This window comes from Lindgomyces ingoldianus (genome assembly GCF_010093535.1).
Source record: "Lindgomyces ingoldianus strain ATCC 200398 unplaced genomic scaffold BDR25scaffold_37, whole genome shotgun sequence".
Classification (NCBI taxonomy): Eukaryota; Fungi; Ascomycota; class Dothideomycetes; order Pleosporales; family Lindgomycetaceae; genus Lindgomyces; species Lindgomyces ingoldianus.
Genome location: NW_022985198.1, coordinates 286866 through 302925, shown reverse-complemented (window position 1 = coordinate 302925; position 16060 = coordinate 286866). Strand labels below are relative to the sequence as shown.

The 16060-nt window shown below is 39.9% G+C and overlaps 5 protein-coding genes across 5 annotated transcripts; 2 read left to right on the top strand and 3 right to left on the bottom strand.

Annotated features, from left to right (window-relative positions):
* Nucleotides 1-4673: 4673 nt before the first annotated feature.
* Nucleotides 4674-6723, top strand: BDR25DRAFT_318188 (kinase-like protein; the record flags this gene model as incomplete). Its single annotated transcript, XM_033691731.1, has 2 exons — nucleotides 4674-5693; nucleotides 5746-6723. The coding sequence occupies 2 exons, from the start codon at nucleotides 4674-4676 to the stop codon at nucleotides 6721-6723; spliced, it is 1998 nt and encodes a 665-aa protein (XP_033542563.1).
* Nucleotides 6724-7119: 396 nt separating this feature from the next.
* Nucleotides 7120-7478, bottom strand: BDR25DRAFT_294748 (uncharacterized protein; the record flags this gene model as incomplete). Its single annotated transcript, XM_033688803.1, has 3 exons — nucleotides 7120-7164; nucleotides 7218-7265; nucleotides 7323-7478. The coding sequence occupies 3 exons, from the start codon at nucleotides 7476-7478 to the stop codon at nucleotides 7120-7122; spliced, it is 249 nt and encodes an 82-aa protein (XP_033542562.1).
* Nucleotides 7479-7956: 478 nt separating this feature from the next.
* Nucleotides 7957-9753, top strand: BDR25DRAFT_306502 (uncharacterized protein; the record flags this gene model as incomplete). Its single annotated transcript, XM_033690638.1, has 8 exons — nucleotides 7957-8064; nucleotides 8121-8177; nucleotides 8223-8269; nucleotides 8324-8520; nucleotides 8581-8976; nucleotides 9027-9166; nucleotides 9223-9396; nucleotides 9455-9753. 8 exons carry the CDS (start codon nucleotides 7960-7962, stop codon nucleotides 9662-9664), a joined length of 1326 nt encoding a protein of 441 aa, XP_033542561.1. The 3' UTR covers nucleotides 9665-9753.
* Nucleotides 9754-13319: 3566 nt separating this feature from the next.
* BDR25DRAFT_336825 (uncharacterized protein) lies at nucleotides 13320-14439 on the bottom strand. The gene has a single exon (XM_033693140.1). It carries the CDS (start codon nucleotides 14349-14351, stop codon nucleotides 13416-13418), a length of 936 nt encoding a protein of 311 aa, XP_033542560.1. The 5' UTR covers nucleotides 14352-14439; the 3' UTR covers nucleotides 13320-13415.
* Nucleotides 14440-14609: 170 nt separating this feature from the next.
* On the bottom strand, nucleotides 14610-15814 carry BDR25DRAFT_294742 (uncharacterized protein). Its single transcript, XM_033688802.1, has 2 exons — nucleotides 15425-15814; nucleotides 14610-15375 (listed from the first exon to the last, which is right to left on the bottom strand). The coding sequence occupies exons 1-2, from the start codon at nucleotides 15525-15527 to the stop codon at nucleotides 14663-14665; spliced, it is 816 nt and encodes a 271-aa protein (XP_033542559.1). The 5' UTR covers nucleotides 15528-15814; the 3' UTR covers nucleotides 14610-14662.
* Between the last annotated feature and the right edge of the window lie 246 nt (nucleotides 15815-16060).

The window sequence follows — 16060 nt, the reverse complement described above, 5'->3', positions numbered from 1 at the left end:
TTAATAAGTGCTAGCAGCACTACTTGCATAGACTTAAGAAAAAAGAATAAAGTAGTTTTAAAATATATAACTATACTTACTATACTTAAAGTATTAACTTTTTTTTTTATAATTTTTACACTTTTTAGAACTAACTAGAGCATAATTTAAATTAATTTTTATTATGTTAGAGTTTTTATTTGCAACTGCGCTAGTTTAGGGGTGTATTAGAGCTTATATAGGGAGGAACTTTATGTTATTATTATAGGTAGCAATTAGGTTTGCATACGCGTTAAGGTTGTTTAGAAGGGGTTCTTTTACTATAGCGCATTATAGTTTAGTTAAGAGGGAGTTATATAAGGCTATAATTAAACCTATCTTATTTAAGCCTATATTAGATGTAAGTTAGCAGAACTTAGTAAAGTGTAAAGTAAAGCTTTTTTTTTATTATAAGGTGTTTAGGCAACTTAGAGCTGTTAACTTTTTATTTAGGTCTTTATAAGTTACTTATAAAAATGCTATAAATTAATTTAAGTTAATAATATCTTTATTTATTAGTAAGTTAATTAAGGCTGTTATATTATAGTTAAGTTAAAAGTAGGCATATAGTAACTAAAAGTGTTTAGAAAAGAATTAGTCTATATTTTCTTTAAGTTTATATTAGAGCTTGTGTAAAAAGAAAAGTAAGTCTTTCTATTTTCTATTAAACAGCAAAGAATTAAGGAGTTAGTTAGATTTTATTACTAAGTTAAAAAGGTTATAAGTTGTAGGCAGTGTTAGGCAAGAAAAAGTTAAGCTATCTCTAGACTTCTAAGTAAACTTTAAGGCTAGTAAGTTCTTAGTTCCTACTACTATAACAAAAGTTAAGGCAGAAATAGACTACTTAATAACATAAAGCTGTTTTTTAAAGTTCTTTTAAAAAGCTTTAAAGCTTATAATATAGTAGCTTTCTTATAAAGTAAGCGCTTTTAAAAAGGCTTCTTAGCTTACTTTAATAGCTTAGAGTTATGCAAGTACTAAGCTTATTAGATTAAATTTAGAGGCTATTTTTAGCTAAAGTTTTAACATAACATAATGTTATAATTATGCATAAGTAAGGTTATAGAGCTTTATAGAGGTCTAGTTTAATTACTACATAAGGTATTATAGTAAGTATAAGACATTATATAAGGAATAAAAAAGTTTAAAAAGAAATTAGTAATTAAATACTTAGCTTAAAAGTCTAAGCGCTTTAGGTATAAATTAAGCCTGTTTTAGGTTTAGTTAGTGTTAAGGCAGTTTATGCTTAAGTTTATGTCTGTGTTGTGTTATGTTTGTATTAGACGTGCACTAATAATACTCTAGTACGCGTCTAATACAGTTATGTCTGGGATCCGGGGAGGATACCGTGACACTATTAACTAGATAAAAATAATAATCTATTAAAAGCTTAATTACTTTTTTTTATAATTATGTCTATTACTTTTATACTTGTTAGCCTTAATCTTATAGTATTTAATAGCTTTTTTAAAAGCTTTAAGACTACTTATTAATAGCTTATTTATATGCATAGGCGTTTTAACATTAGAGGCTAGTAAAAACTTAGCTATTAGCAGCATCTCTAGAGCTCTTAGTTTAGAGATTATTTAGATAGTTAACTTAGGATCCACTTGCGGCCAGATGCTGTGCGCTACACATCTTAATTGCAGCTGCATCATCCAGGCTCTGTAGTCGGTGTGGTCTCAAAGGACGACTGTCGCGTCTTAAAGAGGCTAGGTGGCTATTTTGTATTAATAGAGGCACTAAGACTTTTAATTATTAGATTAAAGCACTGTTTCTAGGCTTCCTAAGATAAATAATAAGTTTTAGATATAATGTATAGGATAATAATTAATTATATTAATTAATTAATCTTTTTTTTTTGTCTGCCTGTGTTGCCCGGCTTTGTTTTTCCAGTCCAAGTCCCTCGCGCACTAGCCCTATGCGCGACCAGCTTGCAACATGCTGCAATTTGTTGCAAAATATTGCAAAATGCTGCAACATGCAGCAATTTGCAGCAATATACTGTTCGAGCTTATTGCTCGTACTATGTAGCAGCTTTCGTCCAGCGTTCCTCCTGTCTTGACAGTAGGTGCGCATATCTGACAATAACATAGGTTAGTTATGCTAAGAAAAAGTAGCTAGCTAAGTAATCTACTACATTATATTATATATAAGTACTTTAAGTAATCTACTACATTATATTATATATAAGTACTTTAAGTAGTATTCTACTTTATAATTTATAAGTTATAAATTTATAAAAAGTTAATTAAAAATATAACTTTATTTATTTTAAATAGTTATGTAACAAGGTAGGCACAGTCAACTACGTGGCTTTCTCTTGCTTATAGAGGTTTAGGCTAGACTAGAAGCAACCGCTAGTGCTAGTGATAACTCTAGTATTATCTATATATATATATATTATACTATGTAAGAAATACCTAGCATAAGTATTCTTATGCGTACCTTTTAGTATAGTTAAAAAAGTTATATAGTATTAAATTTTACAGATAGAGCGCTTACTTTATTATATAATACTTAAACTACCTAAAAGTTAAAAGTTTAAGTCTTAGTAATTACTCTAGCATAAATTATTGTAGAGACTATAATTAAAGTAAGTAGATATATATTCTTACTCTTATGTCTTAGAGGCTAAGGCTATGAAGAGAGAGGATAGTGTAACAAGGTAAGCATAGTTAACTATGTAGCCTTCTCTTGCTTATAGAGGTTTAGGCTAGACTAGAGGCAACCGCTAGTGCTAGTGCTAACCCTAGCATTATCTATATATATATTATACTATGTAAGAAATACTTAGCTTAAGTATACTTATCTTAACCTTTTAGTGCAGTAGCGAAAGTTATATAGTATTAATTTTTGCAAGCAGAGCGTCTACTTTATTACAAGGTAATGTTAAATAGCTTTAAGTATAAAGTAGTTTTTATTAAAATACTTAAACTATTTTTATAAGTTTCTACTTATAAAATCTTATAATCTACTTTGCTTAGCAAAACTTTATATATTTATATAAGCTTTAGTATTTTAATTTATAGAAATATTCTTCTAGGTAATCTTAATAGAATTAGCTAGTTTAGCGCTTTTTTTTATATAACTAAAGTACTTAAAAAGATATACTGTATATTTTTTTACTTAATATATTAGCTCTTGCAATGTAAGGAAATAGATAAAGTAAAAAGTTTAATAGTTATAAAGTAATAAAGTAATTATATAAAAACACTTAAGATAAGAAAATAATTAAATAAATTAGAGGTTTTAGTTAAACCTATTGTTTTTTTAAAGCACGCTACCCTGTTACGTAATATCTTATTATATAACTTTTATTTTATATATCCTTCTTTTATAGAGTTGGCCTTAGCGATATCCTTGTTACGTCTAACTGTTTGTTGTAACACTTATCTAAGACACATTTTAAGTTCATGAATTTCAGCCTAGAAAATAAATTATTATCTAATATTTTATTCTAAAGAGAAAAGAGTGTAACAATAAAAGCTCGTTCTACAAGATATTTAAAAGCTGATTAATATATGGCGTAGAGAAATGGGAAGCATATAAAGTGGCGGAAAAAGTAAGAGAGCTAAAATACCTCTTGTAGACTTGGAAGCGTGATCTTGAAGATATCTTTCCTAAGCTATCTTACTGTTAATTAGATTATTAATTAAACGAGTTTATAATTAGGTACCTGAACGGAATATTGGCCAGGAAACCGGGAGTCGAGGGCCCTTTTGAGGGTGCGGCAGCTCAGCAGAGTCGCAGGTATGGTGATGAGACAACCGTCCTGGCATCGGCTTTCGCACGCGGCGTCTGGGGCTGTAGGCGTAGTATTCATTATCGTGATGCTTGTAGAACCTCGCATTGAGTCTTTCGAGATGTAGTTGGTTCGTAAATAGAAGGGGCTGGTCGACTGGCGGATTTGTTAGACGGGTGCACTGGATTGCATTCGGTTTTTTTGTTCGATGAAGCAAGAGAAGAAAGAGTAGAAAGGTAAGGTAAGAAGAAAAACGTACCTGTTTGCTACATGGACATGAACGTCAAATTTGCTCCGGAAAAAGGGTTGCGAGAATAGAGGTGCGAAGGAAGCGAGTTTTCGGCAAGGAATATTGTGTGGCAAACCACGGGTCAGCGCGTACCACTAGCTGGGACAAGCGCCGAAAAGCTTGTCGGGGGCCTTCCTACCAACTGCAGTCTAGACCCGATTTCTGTTTAGACTACTTGATGATGTTAATGGGATTTAATTGCGCTATTCATTCGTGCGAGCAATACTCAGGTATCCGGCGCTAACCCGGAAGGCTTAGTGACAGGCCGGCCTCGACCGGTGAGCGATTTCCGGTCAAAGGCCACTCGGCGAGTCTACCTTTGGCTTATTAGTGACCGGCTTCATGAAAAGGCGAACTGGAGGCAAAAATGAATGACCTCGAGGGCTGTGGCAGGCAGACGTGAAGTAAAAAGAGGGCTTCTACCATTTCCCCTGCTGGTGTCCCTCCGTTCAGTAGGGTAAGGCAACGAGGCGCAGGTATTGAAGGCATCCTGGCAGTGCCCTGACCAGATGCCGGCGCTTGATGGGCTGCTCTACAAGATTTAGAGGTCCCAGCCCACAGTTTTATCGAGAATGATCTCGCCAGTGTGCACGAGCATGCCTGATTTCGCCGGAAATCAGAATGCCATTTGTTCTGACCTATTCGTTCGTATTCATAGCGTTCGTCATCCTAGCCCTTTACAAATTCCTCCAGGGTTTACTTCCCCAAGGCCTACCAAGTCTGACCACTAGCCAATTTTCGTACGGCAACCAGAGCGTTTCTATCCGTCTTCTCACCAAAACCGAGCCGAAGAAACCCGTCAATCCTAATATGTCGTCCGCACGGCTTCCGGAACGTTCTAAGCTTGGCCTTGAGGACCCAAGAGTTTTCAAATGTTTTGATCGTGGTGACAAATATTTTTGGGATGAAAATCGTTCCTCACGATCATCCAATGTTAGTATCACGAGGTCTACGGCACAACTGAATAATATTATCGAAAAAATTGCAGAGACGCTCGATAACGCTGCTCAAGCCTACCCCGCTGGCTCCTACCGGTATTTTATTCCCCGGAGTGAACTTTCGAGCGTTACAGACATCAATACGGTTCATTCGGTTCTTCGCTCTCTGTTGTGCTGCAATGTCTTCTCTCCAACCGACATTAGTACACTCGCTCATGAGATTTGCTTCGGAAGTGGCACAAGATGTCATCGTCCTTGCAGCAAGCTCCTAGCTCTTTTAATCCTTAGCGACTGTCATGAAGATCTCATCACACTTATCGACGAGGGCATGGATGATCACTGTTTACCGCTTGAGATGGTCACTGGAAGTAGACCTTTGAGATGCCGGAACCCCCAGCATAACCACCGAGTGATTAACGACTATAGTTCAAAGAAACGCCGTGAATTCCACCAATGGTCCTACGCTGTAAAGGCCCCGTACTTCACGAAACCGAAGAATCAACATGTCCACTATGTCCTGGAACACAATGACGTACTTCCAATACTTCAGGCTGAGGATCACACGGCATTAGGAGCTCTACGTGTCACGCAACCTAGGGCTAAGGCTCCGAAGCAAGCAGAATGCGTTTCGACGTATGGAGGATTTAGTCACGTTCAGCGTGTCAAATTTCACCCCAGCCATATCCAGTTTGGTCCCGAGAATGTAAGTGAGATCATTAGAGTGAAACAGAACCATGTGCTGACTCGGCGAAAAGCACCTCAATGGAGAAAAGCCATTTGCTTTGAAGAAATTACGATCTAAAAATGTTGACGACTTCAACAAAGAGCTGGCATCTCTTTTGACTTTCCAGGGAGGAGATTACAAGCACCTCATCCAGCTACTTGTTACCTTCGAAATAAAAGGGGCTCAAGGCTCAGATTCGTCCGAGTTTCATCTTGTATTTCCCTGGGCTGATGGAACCTTGTGGGATTTTTGGAATCTTTACCAGGACCCTGAGCAGCGAAGTACTCGAAGTCTGTGGATGGCAGAGCAATGCTATGAGCTCGCAATCGCATTACAGCTCGTGCACAATGAACGAGATCAGAATCTCAGGAAACTTACCGACGTCGATAAAAACGATTATGATCTGTACGGGAGGCATGGAGATGTCAAAGCAGAAAACACACTTTGGTTTGGAAGTAGAGATATTCTCGTGATGACAGACTTTGGACTGGGTCGGCTGCACAGTAAAATTTCCGTGTCTAACGATACGAGGTCCTCCGAAGGAACGATGACCTACCGTGCACCCGAAATCGACACCAGGGAAGGAAAAATAACACGAGCTTGCGATATATACTCAATGGGATGCATGTTCCTAGAGTTCATAACGTGGCATCTTGAAGGATGGAAGTCTGTTAGCGATGACCTTCCCAATTCTAGGATGGGAGAAGACCATCATGGATTTCATACTGATACATTCTTCCAAATCGTCGAAACCCCCGGAGAACCTCAGATCGCGATAACAAAGCCTCAGGTGACCAGGTGGATCAGTCGCTTGAAGCAGCATCCTAAATGTACTCAATTTCACCTGGACTTCTTAGAACTCGTCGAGGAACGGATGCTCGAGCCCAAAGCACAAAAAAGAATCAAATCTCCTGACTTAACAAGAAGGTTGGGGGTTCTATGGAAAACATGCCGAACAGACTCCGAGTACTGGAAACTTCCAGCTTCTCCTTCCAAGCTTCCTAATTAGAGGAATATACATCTGTATGGTAGGCATGCGAAGCCTCTCAGATCCCTCGACCGTATATATGAAGGGAATAGGAATTTTCGAGAAGGTAGTTCGTAAGCATTAATGGTTAGTAAGCGCTTTATTCTCTAGTTCTGCTTTTCAACATGTGTAGCCTTATTCTTGGTATGCTTTGATGAGGAATGGGTTACCTAAGGGGAGGCGAATCGGTGTGTGATACCACTCTTTCAACGGGATTTTGATTCGAATGTTCTCGCCGATTGTTAGCCATCGCAGGTAAGAGTAAAGTCCGATTGTCTCCACGGTTTGCGTTGTTTATGTGTTGAGGTCTTCAGTCACCAATTCTCAGCAACGAGGGAATCGAGTTCATAATTGCAAATTTTCTGTAGATGCTGTGCCTCAGTAATGGTTCCTAATATTGTCTTCGAGGTCTTCGAGTTCCTTCTGCTAGGGTTAACCTTTCTTTTCTTGAGCTTAAATGGCAGTAAGCAACGCACTGCACCTAGGGGGCTTGGCAGAACTAGAATCCACCTGTCCGCTTTCACCTGGACATTCGTTAGCTATGCCATTGAGCACTATTCAAATCATGTGCTCTAACGTACTATCACCCTATATTGGCTAGATCCATAGATGGCATCCAGGGACTCTTTAAGTTTCCCCGGGTCTCTGTACTTTTTTCGCAGGACATGTTCCGACCACCCAGGAAATATGCTGCTAGAGCTTGATAGGGGAGACTCAGTTGAGTAAGTTGACGACATCGACGATTGAGTACGTGGGCAGGCGATGCTGCAGAGCAGGCCTGGGGCAGTTTAGAATTTGTTCTAAGATGGCCCTGCAGAAATATGGTTAAAGCCAGCACTCGGCGCGCAGTCGAGTATCGCAAGTGACCTAATCCGTCTGACCGGTGGGGTCCCTTGGCCAATCATAGCCGGCCACGTCCCCTGCCTAACGTTTCACGGCGCCTTGCAGCCATTTCTGTGGAAGTCATCCAACGTCGGATTTGAAGCGGCACTTTGATCATGTTACCTGCATTCAATCGATAAAGCCCTTCACTTAATGATACCGAATATACCTTGGTGTCAGCCTGACATTGTGTAAGAGACGTCATCTCTAGGAATTGCTCTGCTTGGGAAGTTCAAGACATTGCTTGCTATTACCTCTTTTCGTGCAGTGTCAAAACAAGCTATTGAATTCTTTATTCTTCGCATTTATGTGGATCTGCCAGAAAGAGAGGACGGAATGGATTTGCAACGCCGCTTGCTGGAATGGACGGATCTTGACTTTACGAAGTTTAGTTATGGGAAAAGAGAGACCACAGTACTAACAAAGCTCGCAAACCACAAGGTCTATATTAGCCTCCATGCCGTAGCGATGAGCAAATATTGCTAATCCAGGACCAGATTGCAAAGGTGGAAAATTTGACAACGAAGGGTGACTGGGATAATTGGTTTAGGAACGAAAGTTTGTCTCTCTTCCCATGGACAAGAATTTGACCGAAACAGGCTTCATTTCTCTACCACGAAGACAGGATACCGGGAACATGCGTTGTGTATGATTACTATCGGTGTTCGCTGGACACCGCTTACTAACCGATTACCTATAGCATATGTTCACGCGCCAATCCAGTGTTCGAGGAGATACCCGCACCAGCTCATTACCTGCCGTTCGAAAGAGATGTCTTCAAGAAAATTGTACAAAAGTTCTGCGTCCATCCAGCGATTACTCGAACGATTGGGAGGGAAGTTACCTCATTCACTTGCTATGAGCATAGAGCGTCCGATCCGGACGATCTCAAGATGCGTGAGTGGACTTCCTAGCTAAGTTGCTTCTGCTGACTAGCCTGCGTCTTGTGTTCGGTAGTCTGTACAGCGCGAACTTCGTCCCTATTCCCTGGGGATCTTGCCGTTTCTTCGGTTTTTTTGGCTAAGTCGGAATTGACATTGGCGGTCATTTACGGCTGCAGCGAGAGACAGAAGCAGGAGATTATACGTAGGCTTGAAAACGTTGACCTCAGCTACAACCATCCTCTTCTACCATCCGGCCTAGTCGTAGAGCTAGAGAGGATTCGCCTAGCGGACAGAGTGGATGATTTGCTCGATAGATTCGTTCTAAAGGCGTCGTCTAGCCAGGAGCTTGATCTCGACATGGACAAAAAAAGGATGGCTGCGTTTCTCAAGCTATGCTACGAGAGTCGTGACTTGATCAATCAAATCCATGCGGAGAAGAGACAGTTAACAGCAATTTCCAAGAGAACTAGTGAGTTGGAATACATCGCGGCAGGAATGAGCAAGAATGACCATTATCAGCATTTCTAAAATCTCGAAAGCATTTGCAGGCAGCGGGACGTCAGATTCGCGCCCGGTTGAGCGAGATCTGCAGTGAGTATGACGATAAGCTGGGCGAATGCAACATGGTTATCGAGAACACGTCACTTACCATGCAAACGGCAAGTTGAGCATTTTGTCCAGTAACTTCTCCTATCGCTGACGAAACCCTTGGTAGTCAATGAATCACTTTGCGCGAGTGGACAATAGCGTAAACCTGCATCTTTCCAAAATAAACACTCAGCTAGCACGCACCAGTACAGATCTTACGCAAGACATGAGGCGTGACAGTTCGCAGATGCGATCAATTGCACTGCTGACTATGGTATTTCTACCATTATCCACTGTAGCCGTAAGCTCTATGGTTTCCAATGGTCCCAACAATATGGCCTTAGATTAATGTGATCCAGACTGTATTTTCAACCACTTTCTTCGACTGGAATGCTACTGCTGACAAGACGGTCGTGTCAGGGTACATTTGGATTTTCGTGGTTATCGCTGTCGGGCTTACCAGCACGACAGTAGGCGCTTGGTATTTCGCAACTCGTCGCGTAAGAAACGAAGGCGCAGCCTCGGAAACGTCTCGAACACTAGACGCGCTTTTCCATGAATCTGTATAAAGGAAAGCTTGGTACGCTACCCCATAGTTGAAAAGGATTGCATTCTCTGACGCAGGATGCAAGGTACTCTGTAAGGGTAGCCTAAAAAGAAATTTTCAACTTTACAAAATGCTTAACTTGCAATGCATTCTCTAAAGCTAATTTAACCTATTACATGTCTTAGAATAGGTACTAGCATATTGCATTACCTCTGTTCTTAGACACTATCCATGGTGCAGACATAAAACATTAGAAACTATTAAAGCATATAGCACGCTGTTTATTCAGCTTACATAATATTTATAACCTAAATATCTAGATCTGAGCTAATTGCTTAACAAGATAAGCTAAGCTGTTTATTACTCTATTATAATGCTAAGAATATCTTATATAGAGTTAGATTTTACTATAAATAAAAGTATCTATTTAAAAAAGTTATAGCTAGTAAAAGTATTTTTTTTTTAACTTTAGTTATTTTTAAAATATTTTATACGTTTAATTAACTAGGTTTTAAACTATGTTAATGCTTGTATTATAAAGAAAGTTGCTATATACTTTACTTTAAACTAGTTATCTAGTAACTTGTCTATATAAATGTTTATAGTTATATGTTATAATCTAAGCTAGAAGCTTTTTTAGCTTATATTAAAATCTATTAAGCTTTTTTAGTAGTTTTGTTTTTATAAGTCTTTACTAAACTTTTAGAAGTTTTTAAGTTAAAAACTATTTTTATTTACTAAATATAGCTATGTTTTTAAAGAAATTAAGCTTAATTATAATATTTAATATAGTTTTATAAAGCTAGAGCTAGATTTAAAGAGTTAAATATTTACTATAGTTACTATTATATTCTTTTGAAAAAACAAAGTGGTTAAGTTATTATAAAATATTAATATTAAATAGTTAAAATACCTTTATATGTTAGTTGCTGTATATAATTGTAAGGCCGGGATGGCGCTTACGTGTAAGGCCGAGATGGTGCTTACGTGCGACGGGTATATATACTATTCTGTACGCAATAATTAACTGTTGGTTAATTATTCGCACCTTTTTAGTTGTATTAGCGTAGTGGTACAGAGCTCCGTCCTTACAATAATTATCTGTTAATATATATTCTTCTGCTGTTCTAGCTAGAAGGTCAACCTTGTAGCAACGCAACATTAGTGATATACTAAATAGAGAATGTAGATATTATAATTTCTTTCTCTTATCTCTAACAAGTTTTTAGAAGATAAGAGATGCTATTTCTCTTCTTTAACTAAACAGTGTAAGGCTGAGATGGCGCTTACGTGCGATGGGTATATTACTATTCTGTACGCAGATCAACTGTTGGTTGATTATTCACACCTTTTAGTTGTATTAGCGCAGTGGTACAAAGCTCTGTTCTTACAAACAGAGGAGGTGTATTGCCTGCCTGTTAACAAACATTAGTTTAAAAAAAGATAGTGATAATGTGTTAAGCTTCTATGCTTATACACATGTGTGTATAAGTAAAACATAAGATATTTAAATAATTATACAGTAGATATAATTTAAGTGTCTAGTATATATTTAAATATAACTATAAAGAGATAATCTAACTAGAAGATCTATGCCTATTATATATCTTTTTATTTCTTAGCTTAGTTGCTACTAAGCTGTTAGTTACATTCTTGTAACAGCGCAGGCAAGACAATAGGTCTAAATGCGGTAGGAATCCACTCAGAGGCATATGGGAGTGCGTGGGGACTTAATGACCTGGGAATTCTATTAACACCTATAGGCCTTGTACAAAAGGATATTAGAAAACTACTAAGCTAGCTAAGAGAGAGAGGTGCGACTAAATACTTAGGGGAATAGAGGTAACTGCAGGGGACAGGGTTGAGTCATGGTCGGGGCCGATACAGGGACCCTTCAGATAGGTTCTGTCACGGTTATGTTACAGCTATCCAACCCCTGAGTACGCTAAGGGCTTAGCACGGGGTATATAGGCTCCTCGGCCTCCGTACCTCTGCCTCCAACCCTAAGGTTTACTCTCGTTACACCCCCCTATCCTGCATTCCCTCTCTGTGACCTGTGTTTCCTGCTCAATACCTCTCACAGGGTCTGAGCGACCTGAGATGGAACGATTCCTGAGAATCGTTACAATTCTTAGTGTAACAATTCTCTTAATTTATTCCATCTTAGGTTGCCCAACAAACTAATATCTAAAGGTTTCTTGTATCTACTCTAACTCTACCCTAGCCTCTACTGTATCTCTATTCCCCTAAGTATTTAGTTGCACCTCTTCTCTTAGCTAGCTTAGTAGTTTTCTAATATCCTTTGTATAAGGCCTATAGGTGTTAATAGAATTCCTAGGTCTCTAAGCCTCTACGCACTTCTATATGCCTCTAAGTAGATTTACACTGCATTTAGACCTATTATCTTGCCTATGCTATTATATTATATTAAAAAACTTACTTTTACTAGTAGCAGCTTTATTAATATTATTATATTAATTATTTATTTAATTATGTTTAAGCTTAAAACATGTTTAATTTAGTTTAAGTTATACTAATTACATACTATTATATTAAATTATTTAGTTATAATAAATAAAAATTAAAAATACCTTTAAAAGAGTTAGAAAGAGTGCGCTAAAATAGAAACATAAAGACTACTAATAACGTATTAAGATTAGAGACAACTACTAATGCCTAACTTTTAACTCTTAACTACCTACTTTAACAACAGCTAAATCTACTTTTATAGAACCTAAAGCTAAAGACCTACCTAATTTAAAGTTAAGCTATAGTAACATAGCTTTTTAAAACTAAATTACTTAATTATAGATAAAGATTATAAAGCTAACTATTTAAACTATTAATTTTAATTAACCTTAACTAACTACTAAACACACGCCTAAGATTAGTAACTTTATAAATAGTAAAGAACTAATGTTTAGATAATAGTAAGCCTTAATTATTAATAAGCTTAATATTAATACAGATTACTATGAAAGTAGGCGCGCACGCATAGCGTTTAGTTTAGGGGGCCCTGTGTTACAATATCTTACCTTGACTTTTCTATTGCTAGGTGCCTTCTGCTGGTAACTAGTCTCTTTAGAGAGTATTGTAATGAGGTAGGCGCTCTGTCTGCCAAGCTGATACTATACAACTTTCCCCACTGTACTAAAAGGTACGCACGAGAATACTTAAGCTAAGTATTCTCGCATAGTATAATATATATAGATAATGCTAGGGCTAGCACTAGCACTAGCACTAGCGGTTGTCTCTAGTCTAGCCTAAACCTCTATAAGCGAGAGAAGACCACGTGGTTGACCGTGCCTACCTCGTTACAAGTATGAGATGGGAGAGGAGAGGGGGTTTAGAAAAACGTACGTTACGTGATACTTTAACTTACAACAGTGCCTAGAGGGTGTACAGTCCTCTGTGCAATCCCTACAGAGTAGAGGTAAGGTAGGAGGGAGTAGAGAGTAAAGTAGAAGTAAAGAGGAAGTAAGATAGCTAATGTGTTTAGACTATAAAGAGCTATATTATAAAGTACTAGTGGTATCTACATTAGTTACAGCATAGGTTTTAGAATACGCTAGCATTATACAACATAGAGTTCTAGAGAATATAGTTGTATACCTACGTTACTAAAGTATATTAACTAGAATAAACTAAGAAATAAAAGAATAACGCTACAAGTATTACTAGCGAAGAGTAGTGCATAATATTTCTCTTAAACCTACGCGATTAATGTACTGCTGTACATATCCTACAACATCCTCGGCCCATACCTAACAACTTTATAACCCCAAATGCTCTCTCTTAACATCAATTCTATGCAAACAACTCCACTCGTCCAAAAACAAGCCCTGCAACAAATACACACTGTTGAACCACCTCTCTCCAAAAGCTGCCTCCGGAATCCTGATATTCGTCACCGAAGTAAACCGCTTGTTGCCTTGTGAATATGCACTACATCTCTCAAAGTACACCAGGCTCCCAATAGCCCAAGTCATTTCCTCATCATCTTGATACGCTTCTTTGAGACGTTTCCTCCGGATCTGCTTGCGGAACTCGAGCTGTGCGATGGGCCAGGGATGCGGGATACCGGACGGGGCGAGTTTCTCTCCCATTACGAATCTCGCGTGATTGTTAGAGACTTGGTTCTTGACATCGACGCACCAGCGTGCCCTCAAAGCCCGCATCCACGCTTGTTCCCGGAAGAATAGCGTCAGCATGTCTCGCCACTTGAATTCGATTGCGCGTTCCTTGGCATTGAGCTTGAGTCCTGGTAGTCCAGTATCGTTCACAGTCCCGCCCAAACTGATGGTATAATGTGGAGTCTCTGGTTTGCTCATTCTAACCCGCTCCTCCCACCTGCCCATAACCTTCTCATAACCTCCTTTCTCTTCCCTGGAAACCTCTCTCTTCCCCCTCTTATCTGTGAAATATACTCGAAGTTTCCCGGCATCAGATGAGAAGTGCGAGAATGTGCATGGAACCTCAGGCCGTCTTGTTCTTCCGCCTAAATTGTGCTTTTCGAGTTGGAAGTCTATCTGCGTGGATCGGAGGTGCGTTTCAGCGAAGGCTTGTTCAACATAAGCCTGGAAGGTTGAGGAGACGCGGCGGCACGTTGTCCAAAGGTGGGTTAGGTCTAGGTGATGGGAGAGGATGCGGATCCAGATTTCTGGGGGAAGGGAGGGACATGTGGGTGTAGGAATGTGCTGAGGCGCCATCGGACCCGACTGGAGATCGCTGTTTGACGGCGTGGTGCTCAGTGTTGAGGGGGTAAATGTTTGAGGTGGAGGTTGGAATGTGCGAATGACGATTTCGGAATTCAAGCTTCAGAAGTTGCCTTGACTCGCGCGGAGATCACGTGACTGCAGCATTAGCGTGCTCTCTATGAATAGTTGACCTGTATGCTAATGTAGTACGGGTATTAATTCTGCTAGTAAAAGCCAAATATCTAGCCCTAAACCAAACATCAATGCCATCCAAGGAAATACCCAAGGCCCCTCTGCTCCGAAACCCCTCGTCCAACGTTGCATTAGTATGTCAAAGTAACACACTTTCCCTCCCAGCCCCCCTTCACGACTACCTCCCTAAAAATGAATTCTCCTACATCTGTCCTACCAACTGTCCACCCCAATGCCGGCCCCAGTTCCTTCTCTTGCGTCTCCTTCCTGACCCCCCACTCCCAGCCCACTCTGACTTTACCCAATCCTCGTGCCGCTCCATCCGTAAGAAGGGTGGGCCTGATGATAACGAAGTCGCGGCTATTAGCGCCCTTGTCATTTACTAGAAGCTGTTCCGCTTTCTTCTTATCTACGTGTGGAACCTGGAGCAGCCAGTGATACAGAGGATACAAGAGATACGGAACATCCCTCTTCCCATCGCTTATACCGGTGGTTGAGATGGTAATTATGAATGGCTTCTTCCCGTACGCCGTGGTGGAGACCCCTGATTCTGTCAGACAAGACAGTGTGGAGAGGACGGTGCTCATGCCGACTTCACAGAGGGTTGGGTCGGTGAGGGTGACAGGTTGCATGATCGACCATTGCAGTGCGGGCGTTGAACCCACGCCGAAGAGAATAGTGTCAACGAGGACGGAGGGATTTGAAGGTAAAGTGAGTACTTTTTGCACTGCAGAAGAGTCTTTCACATCGCCAGCGTGAATGGTGAGCTGGGAATCCAGGGTTGTGGCTGGGATCAAATGGGTTGTAGTTAGCATATTCCGAAGCTTGTCCGGCGTACGGGCAACTGCACATCTTGTTAGAATAGATTTGAGGAGGAAGGCCATGAAAGTTACGAGCTGTGCATGTATGTCCATTTCGAAGAGCAGCGGCCAAGGCTGCACACGCGCAGCCGCCTGTTGCACCAAAGAAAGCAATTGTTTGCTTAGAGGCAGACATTGTTGGAATAGAAATTAATTTGACTTGTAGGACGGCGAGGAATTTAAGTAATTATTCGTAATATGAAGAATGGCGAAGCGTGTTAAAGATGGGAATTGCCGGTTGGAGTGCTTGATGCTGAATTGTTGAATTGTAGCCACCCAGCCTCTTCACCCTTCCTCCTCTTATACATCCTGTCCCAAAGCCACAGTCTCTCAACACACAAGCCCGATGCAAGAACGCACGAGTCCGACGCGAGATAGCGCGAGTCTGACTGGAAAGTTCGCGTGAAGACTGACATGAACTCCACACATTGTCTTCACGAAAGTCAGGGAGGGAGCAGTTTCTAATAGAAGATGTCCCGCACGGAGAGATTGTTGGTCCGCCTCTAGCCTGATAAGGGAACGCTAACCGAACGTCAAGCCAAAATTCGGAACAGGGAACGCGCTCACTAGCCGAGAACTGGCCGAGAACTGGTGGCTTCACCCACCCTCACCTCTACGACTACTTTTAATGTTTTCACATCTAGAGAAGCTCTCTAGTTAAGGAAGATA

What these genes read in the sequence shown, in the direction of transcription:
- BDR25DRAFT_336825 (XM_033693140.1), bottom strand. Translation starts at nt 14,351, where the DNA reads ATGGCGCCTCAGCACATTCCTACACCCACATGTCCCTCCCTTCCCCCA.
- BDR25DRAFT_294742 (XM_033688802.1), bottom strand. Translation starts at nt 15,527, where the DNA reads ATGTCTGCCTCTAAGCAAACAATTGCTTTCTTTGGTGCAACAGGCGGC. An exon ending in TGGACATACATGCACAGCTC is followed by an intron (nt 15,376 to 15,424) that starts GTAACTTTCATG and finishes CAAGATGTGCAG; the next exon opens with TTGCCCGTACGCCGGACAAG.